We start from the raw sequence: 17632 nt of genomic DNA, 5'->3' as shown, positions 1-17632 counted from the left end.
ATCCTCTGTCCCCTCTCTTTCGGTTTCTTTCTTCTTTTAAACCTCCACTTCTCCCAACGGAATTGAAAGTAGTCCTTAACCGATTCAACCACCTCTCCTCTATTTTTTCTTTCTTGATATTGCAACATAATTGGAGGCCTATCAGTAAGTCATTTTTCTTTTGAGAACTACTTGGAAAAAATCAAAAGTCTTGACTTAGTTTTGTAGGTTTCGTTCTTCAAGGTCCCAAAAATTCTTATGGGTTTCTTCCTATGGTGAAAAAAACTTCATAGATCTTATGTGTATTCTTATTTAGAATTGAGACATGTTAAAAAAGTTAAAAAAAGTAGAAATCTAAATTTTTTTGGTCGGCTTTCATGGATTTATCCCGAAACAAAAGTAAAGAAATTAGGTGAGCTTAGAGGGAGAAAATATGACTTTGCTTGTGCTATGTTATTTAGTGAAGTTTATGTGAGAAAAATTATATAGAAGAGAAGTGTTGGTTTTATGTCTTTGGTTTAATGAGATGGAGACGATAAATTTTTCTATAAAGATTGAAATAATTGTTAGAATGGAAGAAGAGAAAGGGGAAAAGAAGGAAATGAGCAAAACCTTGAAGATAGAGAAACAAAGAAGAAGATGAATAGTAAAATTGGAGAATTAGTGAAATTAATTACTTGATAAATGTTAGCTTTTGATCTTGGAACTAATTTGTATAGCTTTTCAATTGAAAACTAAGAAAGTTACACTCATGTTAAGTTCAAATTGATGAAGGAATAGAGATCAGGATGTCTAATCATGGCTTGGAATCCTTGCATCCATTATGTAGTGAGTGGTTATTTTGAAAAAACCATGGTAAAGAGCTATTTTTATTATTTCTTCACATACACTTATACAAGAAAGAGCCCATATATAAATAGGCTCCAGAAAAACCCTAATATAGAAAATAATAGGGCAAAGTTAAGGTACTAAGATGCCCTTAGGGGCTAATACATACAACCCCTTATTTTCAATACTCCCCTCAAGTTGGGGCGTAAATGTCAACTAGAACCAACTTTTTGACACAAGTATCAAAGCTTTGCCTGAGTAGACCTTTGGTGAGAGTCAACAACTTGTTGACTAGAAGAAATGTAGAGAATGTTGGGATTGGTGTCCTAATTCTCCCGGAGTCTCGGATTTTTGTAAAAATACACATTGTTCAATGAATAAAATAAGTGTTATTTAATTATGACATTTACTCATATCCAATAAACAAAACTCCTTGGTTATCTTATGTGAACTTAAGCATGTATATGTGATATACAAGTAGATCATGCCTTAAGTGATAACCTAAATCAATCTGTAGTATAAGGATTAAGGTGGGATACCTGATCCTGGTGACACTACGGATACGACCCGCTTTGTAGAGGTTTGCAAGTGTTGTAAACTACTACAGATGGTAGATCCTGACCATTCATGTGGAACGTGGAGCAGGGGTGTTCTATACAAAGAGTTTGTATAAGACCTGGACCACGAGATGACTAGACTCTGTATATAACGCCGTTGATACTAGAGGCTTACATCTCACCTAAACGACCATAGGTGACACGACTTCAATCCTAAGTATTTTGGGAACTCCTACCTTTGAGGGCGGTTCTTTGATTAGTATGAGTGAGAGTGGCCAGATTGCCAACTCAACATGCCTACCTTTTTGTGGACTTGTCTGATCTAGGAATTGGAAACTCAATCCACAATATGGAATTCACTCCTTTCCCGAAGCAGGGATAAGTAGAGAGATTACTCCGTTAAGGGCTGATTCTGGGGCTTGAACATAGTGGCCACATCTTCTCTTTGGAAGAGAAGACTTAGTCATAGTAGGACTATGACTTATGTTCATTAGAGGGATCAGTGGTACTTAAGGAGACAGATTAACTACAGGGGTATAACGGTTAATGGCCCAACTGTACTTACAAGCGATCTGTAAAGGGTTGTTGCACTGCTCATTGGTTAAGATGGACACATAATATATCTGTGGTAAGGAGAGTTCAGTTGTCGGTCTTTAGTGGAGTGTCTGGCAGTTAACGGATGGTGGATCCCGTGACTAAAGAGTTTAGTTAGTTATTCACGTACCGTTAGAGCTTCGAGATATAGGTCCATGAGGTCCCCTTGGTAGCTCAATGGATTCAGTTGAGGATTAGTTCTTGGTGTTGATTTGAAATGTTCAAATTGACAATAGGTATTTTGATTATATATGATATAATCGGTATGATGTATGAGATACATCTAGTGGAGGATTGATGTAGATGAGATTTACATTAAGTACCATGGAATAGAAAAAGAACTATGGTTTATATGTTTCATGAGATGAAATATTAAACTATAGGTTATAAATATCGTATGATAAGTTGGTTATCATTTATATTTATAATAATATTAATTATTGGATAATTAATTCTTTTTCTTTTAAATAACTAAAGTAGTGGGTGGTTATTGGATCATGGTAACCGTGAGTTTAAAAGGAAAATTGGTTTTCCTATTTAAAAAAAAAAGGTCTTACAAACGATAGAAAAAGTTTTGAGTTTTCTCTCCGCGCAAAAGAAACTCACGAAGTCGTCAAGTAAATTCGGATTTATTAAACGATGGTTGGACGAGCTAAACAATCGTGCAGTGGCAAGCTAAACGATCATGCAGTATTTACTAAATGATAGCATAGTTTTGCTAGACGGTCGCTGGCCCAAGGTAAATGATCGTGTAGAGTCTGTAGGCGACAGACCGAGCTAAACGATGAACTAAACGATCACATAGCTTTGATTGCTTAGCTTATCTAAACGATTGGGCATCGACCTATACGATAGGTCTCTGCCATATCCTACTTGCCCAGTCGTGTATGCGATCGGTGTTTCCTCCGTTCGTCTGCCTCATACCAAGTCCGAACAGAGCCTGCCCTCTGGATTCTTAGATCGAGAATACCAAGGTCGCCTTGTTGGTGGTGTCAGACTCAACACGACACCGTCGAGGTTTTCTGGAGACCGTTCGTGGTGATGTAAAGGCCGTTCGAAGATGCGGAGAAGTTCGTGACTGAGGAGCTCGTTGAGGACGAGCACGAAGTGTTTGTGCTATGTTCGTTATGGTGTTGCGGTCGTGTAGATCGAGCACTCGTGGTTGCTATTGTTCGATTAGAGTCACGCAACGTAGCGTGGAGATGCATTCTCATATGTGCGTAGAGTTTGATTTCTGTTCATTTGAGTGTATTCATGTTGTAACTTCTCTGTATGAATTAAAGTCGACTGTAAATACATTGTTCATTCATGATTGTAATTTGGAATAGTCTTGTTCCGCTGCTCATGGAAATCTCGCTTCCGATTTTCTTCAAATGGTATCAGAGCCAGGTTCTTTGATATTCAAAATTACAGATCTGAATTGAATACATTTTTCAGCCGCGGTGGGTTTCTGCATTTGTAGTTAACCGTTTTCTACATTTATGGATGAATTGATGAACGTTTCAAGTTTAAATTGCCTTTTTGTTAAAGCTTTCAGTATTACAAAGTGTTAAATGTAAGGGCCCTTGTGTTTTTGGGCGAAATTAACTTTGCAATCGAGACTGTAATTCGAAAAGTTTGAGTTCGTCGAGTTGTTCGTGATGAAGCTTCAGCACATGGCGATGCAGTTCTCAACAAAGAAGAAGACCAAGCATTGGTCAGATTGTGTAGCCTCAGGTAAACGATCGTTGAGATTTAACTAAGCGATCCTTTAGATATTTTTTTTAGACGATCGTGTAGTAGTTTCTAATCGATCGTTTAGCTAATGCTAAGCGATGGGGTAAATCGTTTACTATATTGCGTAGCATTGGTTGCGCGATTGTTTAGGCACTGGGGGTAGGCGATCGTAGTGGGAGCATGCGATGCTCGTCGTTTAGTAGAAGGCGCACGCTAGATGATCGTGTAGTTAGCAAGCTTCATCGCTTAGTTACTACCTATGCGATCGCGCGTATGCGATGTGGAGACGCTTGCTAAGCAATCGCTTAGGCGATGGTGCTTCACGGCATCGTAGTCACTTAGACGATCAAAGAAGGTGGGCGCTGTGTGGAGCGCACTAAGCGATCGTGTACTTCAGGCTTCATCGCTTGGTAAAGGTACACGATTGTGTAGTAATAACTAAACGATCATTTGGATTTTTCTAGACGATCGTATAGTAAATGCTAAATGATCGTTTAACTTTGAGAGCACTGGTATGTGATAGAGCAAAGAGTTTGTTTTATTGTGTAGACGATCACAGGGTGCTTTGTACACGATGGTTGGAGAAGTGATGCTTTGCCGAGTAGTTCAAGACCCAGTTCGCCTGTTTGAACTGATGACTCCTTGCCTTTGTAATAGTTAGCTTTCCTTTTGTTTTTTAAGGCAAATTTACCCAGTTCATCAACTTTTATTACTTATACATGTGGTGTATGGTGCTTATATGTCAAAGTGTTTGTCATATAGGTTAAAAACCTACCTTAGGTTGTGCAATTATTCATGCATCATGTATTATAAATGTTATAATATTGCATGAAGAAATTATTTGAAAGCATGCGCATCCATCATGAAATATAAGAGTTATATTTTGCATGTAGTGAGCATTATCATGCATCATCCTTTTATTATAAGTGTTATAGACTAAGGGTGAATGGAAGAATGGCTTGCTTGTTTCATTGCCATTTTGTATAAGTGTTATATAAAAGTAGTAGCAATGAATGGATAACACATTGAGCATGACACTTAGGTTGTTTATAAGCATTATGAATGCCTTGCATGTGTTAGCTTCGCATTGTGGTGGTTGTTTCCGTTTATAAGTGTTATAAAGGAATTAGGCCTAAAATCAATAATTCAAAGTTGCATGCGAACTTAGGGTGAAATCAAGTTTTTTAAAAAGGTTTTAAAATTGGATCGAGATAGACCTAAGTTCAAGTGGTTCTAAAGAGTTTAGTAACCTAGATTAATCTTTTAAAATCAGTTTAATAAGATTAATAGGATTAAATTAGTTGGAATAAAAGATTAAATTTGTTGTAAACCTATCTATAAGGGACCTTTTGTCTAAGGCAGGTTTTCGCTAGGCTGGGGTTCTTAAGTTGACGGAAACGTAACACCCCTACCTGGGAACCTACTTGGAAAGGTGAATTAGATAGATTTTCAACAAGCATGCGACGATTTGGTCAAAGACTCCGTTAAAGAGTTTAATGGATGATGATCAAAAGTTGTTCAACTATCCAAGGTAAATGTTACTCTTGGGAAAACCTAAAAGTTACTTAGTTAAAATTCTTAGTCATGTTTTTTCTAGGTAAGCTAAACACTAAGTTATAAAATACTCAGTGGGAGGAAGAGGCGTATCAGATATGTCTATGATTCCACTCACGTTTCTCCCTGAATATTTACACTGTGAGATTTATGCTTGGCCTCGAGATGCCCAGGATGCATCCTTCTTCGGATGGTGTTTGTATGAGTCAATATCAAGGTGGACGGAGAGAGTATTTATAGTAAGTGGGTGAAGGGTGTGTGTCAACACGTCCTATGGTCTCTGTCATTGGTTCACACCGTGAGATCATTCTGTACGCCCTCGTGTCACCTTCGGAGCGGCCCTCTTCGGATGGGTTTTGTGCAGTTGGACAATATCAAGGTGAACTCTAGAAATGGATAGGGTTTCTTTAGGTTTTGCCCTAATAAGATTTTTTCCCTTCGGATTGGCCTTTTGGGATGGATCTTTAGTTTTTAAAATGACAGGTCACACTTATGGGAGATTTTAAGTAAGTTAATCATCTCTTGGCCAAATCAATGATGGCTTATCGTTATAGGAATAAGAGTTGTTCTGGTATTAATGACTGGTTGATAAAGTTTTCTTTGATAAAGTTTCTATCGATCTCGACATGTTTTGTTCTATCATGTTGAATAGGATTGTTGGTTATGCTTATAGCTACTTTGTTATCACAACAGAGCTTCATAGGAAGACCCCTGTCTTGGTGATGATTAGACAGAACTTTCTTCAACCAAATTTCTTCACATATTCCCACACTCATAGCTCTATATTTTGCTTCAGCACTACTTCTAACAATCATACCTTGCTTCTTGCTTTTCCACGTGACAAGATTATCCCACATAAACGTTCAACACCCAGAAGTCGACTTTCTGTCTATACCAGATCCTACCCAATCAGAGTTGTTGTAAGTTTCAGTGCATCTTTTGTCAGTTTTCTTGAACATCAGACCTTTACCTGAAGTAGTTTTCAAATATCTTAGAATCCGATTCACGGCTTCCATATGTTCCCCGTAAGGAGCCTGCATAAACTGACTAACTATACTGATAACATAGGTTATATGTGGTATAGTTTGAGATAAGTAAATCAATTTTCCTACTAGAAAATGGTATCTCTCTTTATCAACAAGAATTTTGTCAACAGAATCTCCCAACATAGCATTGAATTCTATAGGTGTATCTATAGGTCTACATCGAGTCATACCTGTCTCTTTCAACAAATCAAATGTGTATTTCCGTTGAGAAACAAAAATCCCCTCTCTCGATCTTGCCACCTTCATTCAAAGGAAATACCTAAGACTTTCAAAGGTCCTTAATCTCAAATTCATCAGCCATTTTCTTCTTAAGCTTGATAATCTCAGCGACATCATCTCCTGACAAAACAATATCATTTATGTACACAATTTGAACATCAATATTTCTTGATACTGACCCTTTTGTGAACAGAGTGTGATTGGAATGCCCCTGAGTAAAACCTTGGGACTTACAAAGTTAATGAACCTCTCAAACCAAGCTCTAAGACACCGCTTCAAACCATACAGAGATTTCTTGAGTTTACAAACTTGATGGTCAAATTGAGCTTCAAATACAAGAAGTGGACTCATATAAACCTCTTCCTCTGATTCACCATTCAAGAAAGCATTTTTCACATCAAGTTGGTGGAGAGGCCAATATTTGTTAGCTACCACTAAAAAAAGGACTTGGACTGTGTTTAACTTCGCTACAGGAGAGAAAGTTTCTAAGTAGTCTATTCCATAGGTTTGAGTAAATTCTTTAGCTACAAATTTGGCCTTGTACTTGTCAAGAGTTCCATTTGACTTGTACTTTATAGTGAACACCTACTTGCACCCAGCTATTTTATGCCCTTTACGAAGAGCCACACGTTCCCATGTGTTATTCTTTTCAAGAGCTCTCATCTCTTCCATGACAGCAACCTTCCATTCAGGAACTTCCAAGGCCATATGTATATTATTTGGTATTTTTACTGAATCCAGGTTAATGGTGAAAACCCTTAACTCAGAAGACAAATTACAGTAAGAGAGAAAACTATGCATAAGATATTTAGTACATGATTTGGTACCTTTTCTCAAAGCAATGGGCATATCAAAAGAGGCACTATAACTCACTGTTTTACTTGACCCTTTGTAAGAAGGCAGTGATCTTACTCAATTACATGCGGCAGAGTCTCACCCTCACCCTCCCATGTTTCTTCTAATACTCATTACTACTTGCAATTTTGGCATTCTCTAGAGCGATCATATCAGGTTTTTCATTCTCAACCACATCACAACTATCACTCTCAACACAAACATCAGTATTATCACAAATATCACCTTCAACACAAACATCAATATTATTAGAGATAGGAATACCTTGAGCTGGTGCTACTTTCGATTCATGGACCGTAGCTAATGGAGCAACTGGGGACACTATTTTCTTTACGAGATTCTTCCTGTAGTATGTTATGTTGGGTTGTATGTCCTAAAACTTACAATTTTAAAGTTAAACATTTTCTATTGTCAATAAAGATGTTATTCAATATTTATTCAATAAAGTTGTTATTAAATTTGTAAATTGCACTTATAAAGACTAAATCTAATAAACTACGATACATGACTATTATATGAATATTTGAATTTTATGTGAAGACATAAAGATGGATCAAATTCGAGTAAATAGCCAAAACGGTTTATAGTATACAAATAAAGTTGGGTGCCTTATTCTGGAACACTATCAGATACGGCCCACTTCGTAGTTGTTACAATTTGTTGTAAGGTTCTACAATCGAAGCAATCCTGATTCGTTCATGTATTGACATGAGGAGTTGAGGCATCGTTTGTAATGAGTTTACATAAGATCAGACCAAGAAATAAGTCACTCTTACTTTATAACGTTGTTTACTGTTTAAAACTTACTCTTTCACTTAGATAGCCTAGGTAAATCGATCTTAATCATGAGTTAACTATGAACTTCTGTTTATTAGGGATTATCCTTGGATTTGCATAGGTGAGGGTTGGCTCAACAGCGTCGGCTCAATAAGCCTCCCTTTTTAGGTGTAAGACTAGGTAGATAGTTGGGGACATAGGGTACAATAACGAATTCACACCTACCCAATTTAGGGATAGAAGAAAGGTTGTTCTCTTAAGTACTGAATCCAAGTCTTGAACAAAGGGCCCCACCCTCTCATTGGCCCGAGAGGAATCTGGTGTAGTGATTGGATCATAAACCAAATTGTTCATTAGAGGATTAGAGGAACATAAGGAGCAAGACGAAATTTCAAGGGTAAAACAACATTTGACCCCACCGTTATTACGAACAACTTGTGAAGGGTCGACTTACTGATTATGGTTAAATCATGTGGACACAAATATATCTACAGTGATGAGAGTGCAACTATCGAGCTAAAGTGGTGTGACTCGATAATTAAAGAATATTGATTCATTTGGTCTGAAGAGTTTTAGCCAATTTAATCTCAAATCATTGGAGCTTATGATCTGTAGGTTCATAAGGTCCATTTACTAGCTAGTAAAACATGAATATCTTGGATTAGTAAATTGAGTTAATTTGAAATTATTTCAATTTGAAATGTTCAAATTGTATTTAGGGTTTTCAATTTGAAGTGTTCAAATTACACGTTTAATTTATCGAAATTAAACGTAATTGGAGAATTTATAATATTTAAATATTGATCTAAATATTAATTGTATGAATAGGATTCATGTTTAAATTAGGTGTTTGATTAATTTAATATTTGATATTAAAATTATTATTTAATTAATTAAATTTGTTTAATTCATTAAAAGATTAAATTTAATTTTCAATTTTATTCAATTTCAGAGATTTAGTTTTTGAATTTGAATTTAATTAATTTTGAATTAATTAAAATTCAAATTGAAAATATGAGTTGATAGTGGAAACTTCCAATTTTGGAAAATTAATGGAATTCCGCTTTTCAACTATTTATAACAACATCTAGCCCATTGTATTCTTAAGATTGAAGTGTCATTGATATAATCCTTCAGTGCTTGCATGAAGTAGTTTCATAAAAACTCTCAATTTTACAGATTTCAGGGGTTCTTGACTCGAATTTTGAGAAATTCTGAAGCTCTCTCACTCTACCTTAAACCCTCTCCACTTTCCCTCTTCAATTCACATCAATCTTGAGTTCCACCACTCAAATTCAAGGCTGAGAATAATAGAGAAGATCTCATGATGGTTCACTGTAGATTTGGAGCTGAAATTTCGTGAAACACAACTTAGATTGGAGGAATTCTTCAAAGGTATGTTGGTTTTGAAACCCTCTTCTTTAAAATATGTTTTTGCATGTTTTTAGAACATAAATTAAATGTAATTAGAGTGCTTATTGATTCTGATAACTTTCATTCCATGATTATACATTCCATCACATTATCCATGGAATTTGTTTGATAGGAAGGACGGTATCGTTCGTACCTAAGATATGTCCAGGAAGAAAGTCTGTAGGAATCGAAGATGTAGACCAATTAGTTTCTTCACTAGTGTTCTCCCCCTGAAGATGACTAATAGGAAAGAAAGATTTATCCTCAAGGAACATAACAGCCATAGACACAAGGTACTTCCATGAGGATGGATGAAAACATTTATAACCTCGTTAGTGAAAATGGCACCTGATAAAGACTATGAACAAAGGTACGATGACTAAGGGTAAATTTAGTGCGATTAGGACCATGACTATGAACAAAGGCAGTGCACCAAACACCCATAGTGGAACAAGAATAAGATGCATGGTTGGGTATGACTCTTTGAAGCATTCAAGAGAAGTTTGGAATCGAAGAATATGAGAAGGCATTCAATCGATAAGATGAGTTGCAGTCAGAACATCTCTCCATAAGTAAAAAGGAAGAGAAGTAGATAGCATGAGGTATCGTGCAACCTTGATTAGGTGGCAATTTTGCCGTTCTGTCACCCCATTCTGTTGAGGAGTATATGCACAAAATATTTGATGAACAATGCCTTTAGAACTCAGAAACTCATGAAAGGTGTTACTAGATAACTCAGTACAATTGTCACTACGGAGGATGGCAATATTTGTGTTAAACTAAATCTCCACTGTAATATAAAATTGTTGAAATATCGATGGCACCTCAGATTTATCACTAAGAAGAAACACCCATGTAAGACGAGTGTGATCATCGATAAATGTTACAAACCAACGTTTCTCAAAAGATGTGGTGATGTTTGAGGGACCCCAAACATCACTATGGATAAGAGTGAATGGCTGGGAAGGTTTGTAGGGTTGGGATGAAAAGGTAACCCGATGCTTTTTTGAACGAATATACACATCGCAAGACAAAAAAGATATATCAAAATTATGAAATAAATGAGGAAATAAATACTCATATATTGAAAATTTGGGTGACTAAGATGAAAAGGCCATAACATGTAGTCTTTTTCATAAGTTGAAAAACAAGAAAATAACAAACTAGTCCTATAACAATTCCTAGAGGAAGCATCATTATTAAGGAAATAGCATCTCCATCGTGCCGAACAGTTCCAATCGTCGTCCTGGAGCTCAAGTTCTAAAAGAAAACATTATTAGGTGAGAAAACAACCTGACAGTTCAAATCTCTATTGATCTTACTGATAGATAGAAAATTATAAGATATTTTCGAGACTTGTAACACATTTTGCAAATTTAAACCCTCAAAAGGAGAAAGATGACCCTTTCCTGCAATATGATCAAATAACACATTTGCAATCCAAAATTTCTCATCATAAACACTCGGACAATATGAGAGAAATTGATCAGACAAGCCAGTCAAATGATCTATATCTCTTGAATCTAGTATCCAAGGTTTCTTACCATTGATACCAAGGAGACTAAAGGATTGAGAACTACCTGATTGGACAATAGCACCAACCCTAACAGCACCAGAGTTATTCTGGTTATTTACCTGAGATTTAGACTGTGAAGCACCATCCGTTGAATCACTCATAAGTGCTCGATTAGGATTTGACTTATCATTTAGAGGACGAAGTTTTCCATTCGGAGGTTCACCATGTAGCTTCCAGCACTGATCCTTAGTATGCTAAGGTTTCTTGCAATGTTCACACACTAGAGGTGGTTTACTATTCTGGTTGTCACCATCAGACCCAGATGATTTCATACCAAATGTAGTAGAGTCGGTGCTAGACACAATAGGGTTGTTCATAGCACTAGATCTATCTTCCTCTAAACGAACCTCAGAACAAACTTCTATGAGAGAATGTATCGACCTCTATCCCAGTATTCGACTGCACACTATATCAAACATGGAATTTAGACCAGTAAGAAATGCATAAACACGATCAATTTCCTCAATTTTAGAGCACTGAACTCCACCACATAGACAATCCCAGACAATTTCACGACATAGATCCATCTCCTGCCAGATTAGAGACAGTTTATTGAAATAGGAAGTAACATCCATTGTTCCCTATTTGCACTCATGAACCTGTTTACACAAGGTGTACAAACGGGAGGTATTCTGCCTATTAGAGTATAGTTTCTATAATGCATCCCAGATATCTCGAGTAGCTGCCGCATACACTAAGGGTTTTCGTATATGTGGTTCCATATTGTTAACCAACAAGGATTCAAGTAAGGGGTCTTCCTCTTTCTAAATGCGCACTTGTGAATCTTTTATTATAAATCTTGTTATCTCTCCAGTTAGATACCCAAACTTATGACGCCCCTTGAGAGCCATCTTGATGGATTGAGATGAAGAAAAATAATTTTGGCCATTTAGCTTCTCTTCTGTAATTTGTTATAGGTAAAGTAAGAAAGATGGTTACCAGATTCTCTGAATACATCAGTAGACTGGAACATAAATATGAATTTATGGGATTCAATTGAAGATTTGTAGTAGTCCCAAGAGTTTCCCCAAAAGTGACAATCTGTTGTTAAAGGTTAGCTAATTGTTGTTGGACCACTATCACCATGGCTCGTCGAAAGAGGCTGTACGTGACTGGTTGTGGCTGACACGGCTGGTTGCTGTCCATCGTGAAAGGATGAAGATTCCCCTGTTTCAAAAGTATGCTTACGGTCGTCAACATTCATGCGACTTCGATGGCTTGTGCTCGGATGGCCAGCACCAAAAAGGCAGACAGTCAGGTAGAGGAGCATCGACGTGTGTCAGGTGCTTTGGTAGTCGGCATTAGGGAGGCTGATGCTCGGGTAGAGAAGTGTCGAGCTATGTCCAGCAGCGGCAGACGAAACCAACGAGGGTGGCGGCAACAACAACGTTGACGTCAGGCTGAGGAGAAGTGGCAGTGTCGTCTAGAGGTAACGATTGACGACTGCTTGTACGACGACGACATGGACTGCATTAGCGGTGGCGGCTGCACTTGTTTCGGCTATGGTAGTGTCGCTGGTTGATATTGCTGATGAAGATTGAGGAACCAATGATTTATTTTCGTTGACGACGGTTAGGGTTTTGTCACCACGCTTTGATACCATATTAAAACGTAGAAGAAGTAAACATAAGACTTACGTGGAAAACCCTAGAACAAGGAGAAAAAACCACTATAGAGAGCTACTTAATTTTATTATTTCTTAACTTACACTTATACAAGAAAGAGCCCAGATATAAATATGCTCCAGAAAAACCCTAATACAGAAATAATAGGGCAAAGTAAAAATACTAAAATGCCTTTAAGACTAATACATACCACCTCTTATTTTCAATCATTAATTTGGGTACTTGAGATTTCAAAGTAACTTATGATATATAGATTTAGAATAATTTAATTTCAAGAGATTAATATTTGTGCAATTTTAGTTATGATGACTTATTTCTATTATTGGTGTTTATGATTAGAAAATTTCTAGAGATCTCTCGGTTTAGACATTTGGCAAATGTCCAAGCTAAGTAGTGTGACTTTCGAAAAATATTGTTTTAGAAAGATGCTGGTTTTAGAATGTTTGAAATTTGTGAGGAAGTATGGTTTTTCGAATGACTGAGACTGAAGAGCGTTAAGTTCAAAGCGGTTTTAAAACCATTAAATTTGTATACATGGTGATTTTTCAAGATACGTACACCTACATGAATGTGTTCTCGTATTATGGATATGATATATATGTGGTTTTTGGGACCCATATCGACACACATAAGCTTTGAATTGTGTGAAAGAGTATTTTGCCATTCGGGGGCTGTTTTACATGCACATATAACTAGAGATTTGCTATAATATACACCTAAAGATTACTCGGGTCATTTATGACTAGAGATTCACTTTGCTATGTATCTGGAAGATTATTTGGTGTATAATATGACTTGAGATTTCTCTGCTATGTATCTTGAAACAATCGATGCATGGTATGACTAGAAATTACTTTGCAATGCATATTAACATTTCTCTATGCAAGTATAACTAGAGATTTGGGTACATGTTAGCGGGTGGTTTTGTTAACAACTTATGTCTACATCTTCCAGACTACTCTTATAAAATTTCTATGTTTTGACTATCTCATATTTTGAATTTGCTCATGATTTACATTGTCTTTACAAAATTTCTAATTTAAATTGAAAATGTGAAAATTCTCACCGGAACTTATTTTCTTATGAACTTTCACCACTCACTCGGTTTTTTAACTCATTATTTTCTTAAATTTTCCACCAGGTTGCATTTGAGGTTCCAATGACCTACGGGAGTTGAGATTTGCCATCAACTTTATTAAGATTTTGCATAATTGCATATGTATTTGCTATTATTGTTTTGGCTTGTAATTAGAGTGTGTGGCCTTAGTTTTAAATAGTTTGTAAACAAAAATTTGTATGTTTCTCTTACTGAGTTTTTATGAGTTTATTTCAAATGTTGTGATATGAATTATATCGATAACTGTGTGGTTAGGCACACTTGATTGTGGAGTTGGAATTGGAAACAAATTAACTGTAAATGTATTTTCTTTTTAGGTGTGGTTTTATCTATTTTTTAGGAGAAATGTTGTCAAATTTTTTATTAAATTTGATTAAGAAAATATTTGCTAGTCACCTATTTTGAATCTTTTTTTTAGACTTCGACAATGGATTTGATAGTTTAATCAAAATCTATTATCGTGATACTATATCCTAAGTTTGGTAGGATAACTTGGGTGGGGAATGAAACATGTTGACACCCAAATTTGGAGTCGACAAAACCACTAATCTCAATGGAAATCTCTATAAGAAGAGAGATCAAGGTTTTGCCAACCCCACATGCAGAAGCTAAGGTAACGACGAGGGGGGGTCTGTCGACGTTGGTTCTTGTCATTGAAAAAGAGCGGGGATCTCCTAACATCGGTTCTTCGGATTATTACAGGGGATCTCTCTGTGCTAATTTTTGCATTGGCTAATGCTTCCTCTCCATATGCCACCTAAATTGCATTTATAAATTTATCCTCTATATGCCAATGAAAACTTGCGTGGGTAGAGCCCATTTTTCCAGAAACCACCCATTTTTGTGTTGGAAAAGGCTCTCCCAACAAGGTCCTCCCAATGGTCAAAATGGCATATAAGAAGGCTTTCCCAATGCTTTTCCTGCTTCTCCCGACACTTTTTTCCGTTGATAAATTTCTTATAGTGATTCATCAAATTTTCATTAAAAACTATATTTCTCTAAATGGTCAACATTATGATATGTTTTCATTGTTTACAAAATGCAAACTGACATCTAAGGTCCTAAATTATTATAGTGTTAACTGGCTTGGACGTAGATATTTATAGCTTGTGAACATGAATTTTGGGTAAATGATATGATCTTCAACAACATACAAGAAAATATGTGATCCTAATAATACGTATGTGAATTTTTATTTATGCATCTGTCATCGTTGATGTACTTGTTCTTTTCCGAATTAATTTCAACCTACACACTAAAGTTACCTTGATTAATTTTATATTATCAATATACATATATGTACTCGTGTTAATGATTTTCATTATTTTTGAAATGTTACATCTAAGATGCTTAGCATAAGTATATATCTTCCCCTTAGAGATTATTGGACTAATTTTAAAAGGGGTGAATAACTTCATTAACAAGAGCTCTCATGATAGGGCGTGGTTTACACTTGGCTACCAAGGGTTGAGCTTTTGGCATAGTGATCCCGTGGCCTTCAGTCATGTCAACTAATGAGCCATCCATTGTTTCCCAATCAAAGCATTGAATCAATGATGCCAAAGTCAAGCCAACAACACGTTGCGCCATTCCTACGCCAGGACATGCCCTCCTCCCCAACCCAAATGGTAATAGTTTGTACGAATCAAATAATTCTATTGCATTTTCATGCCTTTCAGGCTTAAAACTAGTGGCATCTTCCCAAAGATTTGGATCTCTGTGTATTGCCCAAGCGTTAACAAATATGATTGTGTCACGTGGTATGTCGTAGCCTTCTATTTGGCAATCTTCGGATGCGCAGTGTGGCACAAGCAGAGGCGCTGCTGGGGTTAGCCGCAAAGTTTCTAAGACTATTCCTTGCAAATAACTCAAACTCGACAAATCCTCTTCGTTGACTAGACGTTCTTGTCCAGTACAACACTCTATCTCAAGTCTAGCTTTCTTCATCACCTCTGGATTGTTAAACAAGTGCGAGAGTGCCCATTCTAATGTCACGGCCGTTGTATCGATTCCCGCTAAAAGTATAACCTGCAAGAATTCATCATTGAGAAAAGTGTTTCAAAAAACTCATTTTTATTTAACTACTTTTGACAAAAACGTTTTACAATATATTTCAGAAACACACTCAAAGGGAAGTAATGTTACAATACATTCTAGATTTTTAATAAATGACTATTAAACACACTCAGTTACTAACTTCCAATTTGCACTTAAAACACTTTGCCCACAACTGTAGCAGTAACTTCCAGCAGCAGACTATTTGAAAGGGAAGTAATGTGAAAATATTTTGATAATTTCCATATCTCATAAAAATCCAGAAGGAAAATTCCAATTAAACACTTGAACACACTTGAATTCGATTTGTTTTCTCAAATTCATTTTCTAAAAAGTAAATTTTTAACTGGTTGACCAACAATACAAATTTTACAAAAATGATTTTTCGTTTTTTCTAAAATTAAACACTCGAAAAATTAACTCAAATTAAGTGCACATGTTGAGAAGAGAAACAGTGATAGGAAAAAGGGAAAAAAAGCATAAAAGATTAACATACATGTATGAGGCCTTTGATAATTTGGTCACTGAAGTATTCAGGCCGAGTGGTCTGCAAGTGAAGTAAATGATGAATCATAGTATTTCCACCTTCTTGGGTCCTAATCTCATCAATTAAACCCTGAAAAATTGCATCAGCTTCCTGCCCAACTTTTATTATCTTCTTCTCAAGACCAGTTGGATCAATCCAATTCCATAAAGGTATAAAATCTCCTGGATTAGTTGCTCCAGCATACATCATTACTCTCTTCACAACATCTCTAAATTTCCCAGCTTGTCCTTCATTCAACACATCATCTCCAAAATACCTCTTTCCAGCAACCATCCTCATGACAATATTAGAAGTAAAATCCAACAACATTGGCTCAACCTCCACAACTGAAAACAATAATAATTCTTCAACTGAATTGCCACTACACAATTTACACAACAATCGCTTCACTTCGTCTTGTCGAATCCCCGAGAACAAATTCAGTCGACTTGTGGAGAAAATCTCACAAGTACTAATGCGACGAAGGCTACGCCAAAGCTCTCCGTAAGGGGCAACGGCTAGTACTGTAAAGTTATATGTCAAGTGCTTTCCGGTGTTTAAAAATGGCCGATTTGCGAGAACAATGTCGTTTTTCGTGAAGCATTCGCGAACGGCCGAAGGAGATGATACAACTACAACGAGACGGGAGCCAAACCAGAGAGAAAAGATGCGGCCATATTTGTTTGAGTGGTTGTGAAGATTTTGGTGGATGGGATGTTTGAGGAGATGGAGATGGCCTATTAATGGAAGGGAAAAAAGTGGGCTTGGTGGAAGGTTTTTGCCATGGGGTAGCAAAAGTTTGAGGGCTAAAAGAAGAGAGATTACAAATAGGAAAATGTAAACCAAAATGTTATCCATGGTTGGTTTGATCTATTTAATTGTGTTCTCTTTTATTGTTTCTTCTAACATGGGATTTTTCTTTGACACAACATTTATGAATGAAAGTCAAGTTTTTTAGCCAAAGTCTTGATAAGGAAAATGATGAAGATATTTTTGGACAAGGTGATGGAGATGTGTTGGCACCAAGGTGTAGAAAAAGTTGAAAGCAACAAAGATAGTGAGACCCAATTGCACAACTATTGACTATAAACTTAATTGAGCACAACCTGTCAACATTGTTATTATTTTTGTTAGTTTTTCTTTCTTCAAGCAAAAGACTTTTCAATAACAATTGTTATTGATGTGTACTGTTCCA

At 36.4% G+C, this 17632-nt stretch overlaps 1 protein-coding gene across 1 annotated transcript; it reads right to left on the bottom strand.

Annotated features, from left to right (window-relative positions):
* Positions 1-15156: 15156 nt before the first annotated feature.
* On the bottom strand, positions 15157-17384 carry LOC120088480 (cytochrome P450 81Q32-like). Its single transcript, XM_039045818.2, has 2 exons — positions 16408-17384; positions 15157-15884 (listed from the first exon to the last, which is right to left on the bottom strand). The coding sequence occupies exons 1-2, from the start codon at positions 17293-17295 to the stop codon at positions 15252-15254; spliced, it is 1521 nt and encodes a 506-aa protein (XP_038901746.1). The 5' UTR covers positions 17296-17384; the 3' UTR covers positions 15157-15251.
* Positions 17385-17632: the final 248 nt, after the last annotated feature.

This window comes from Benincasa hispida, chromosome 10 (assembly GCF_027475165.1).
Source record: "Benincasa hispida cultivar pf3 chromosome 10, pf3_genome.v1.1, whole genome shotgun sequence".
In the NCBI taxonomy this organism is placed as follows: Eukaryota; Viridiplantae; Streptophyta; class Magnoliopsida; order Cucurbitales; family Cucurbitaceae; genus Benincasa; species Benincasa hispida.
The sequence above is the reverse complement of the archived record's forward strand: the minus strand, read 5'-3'. Positions and strand labels throughout refer to the sequence as shown.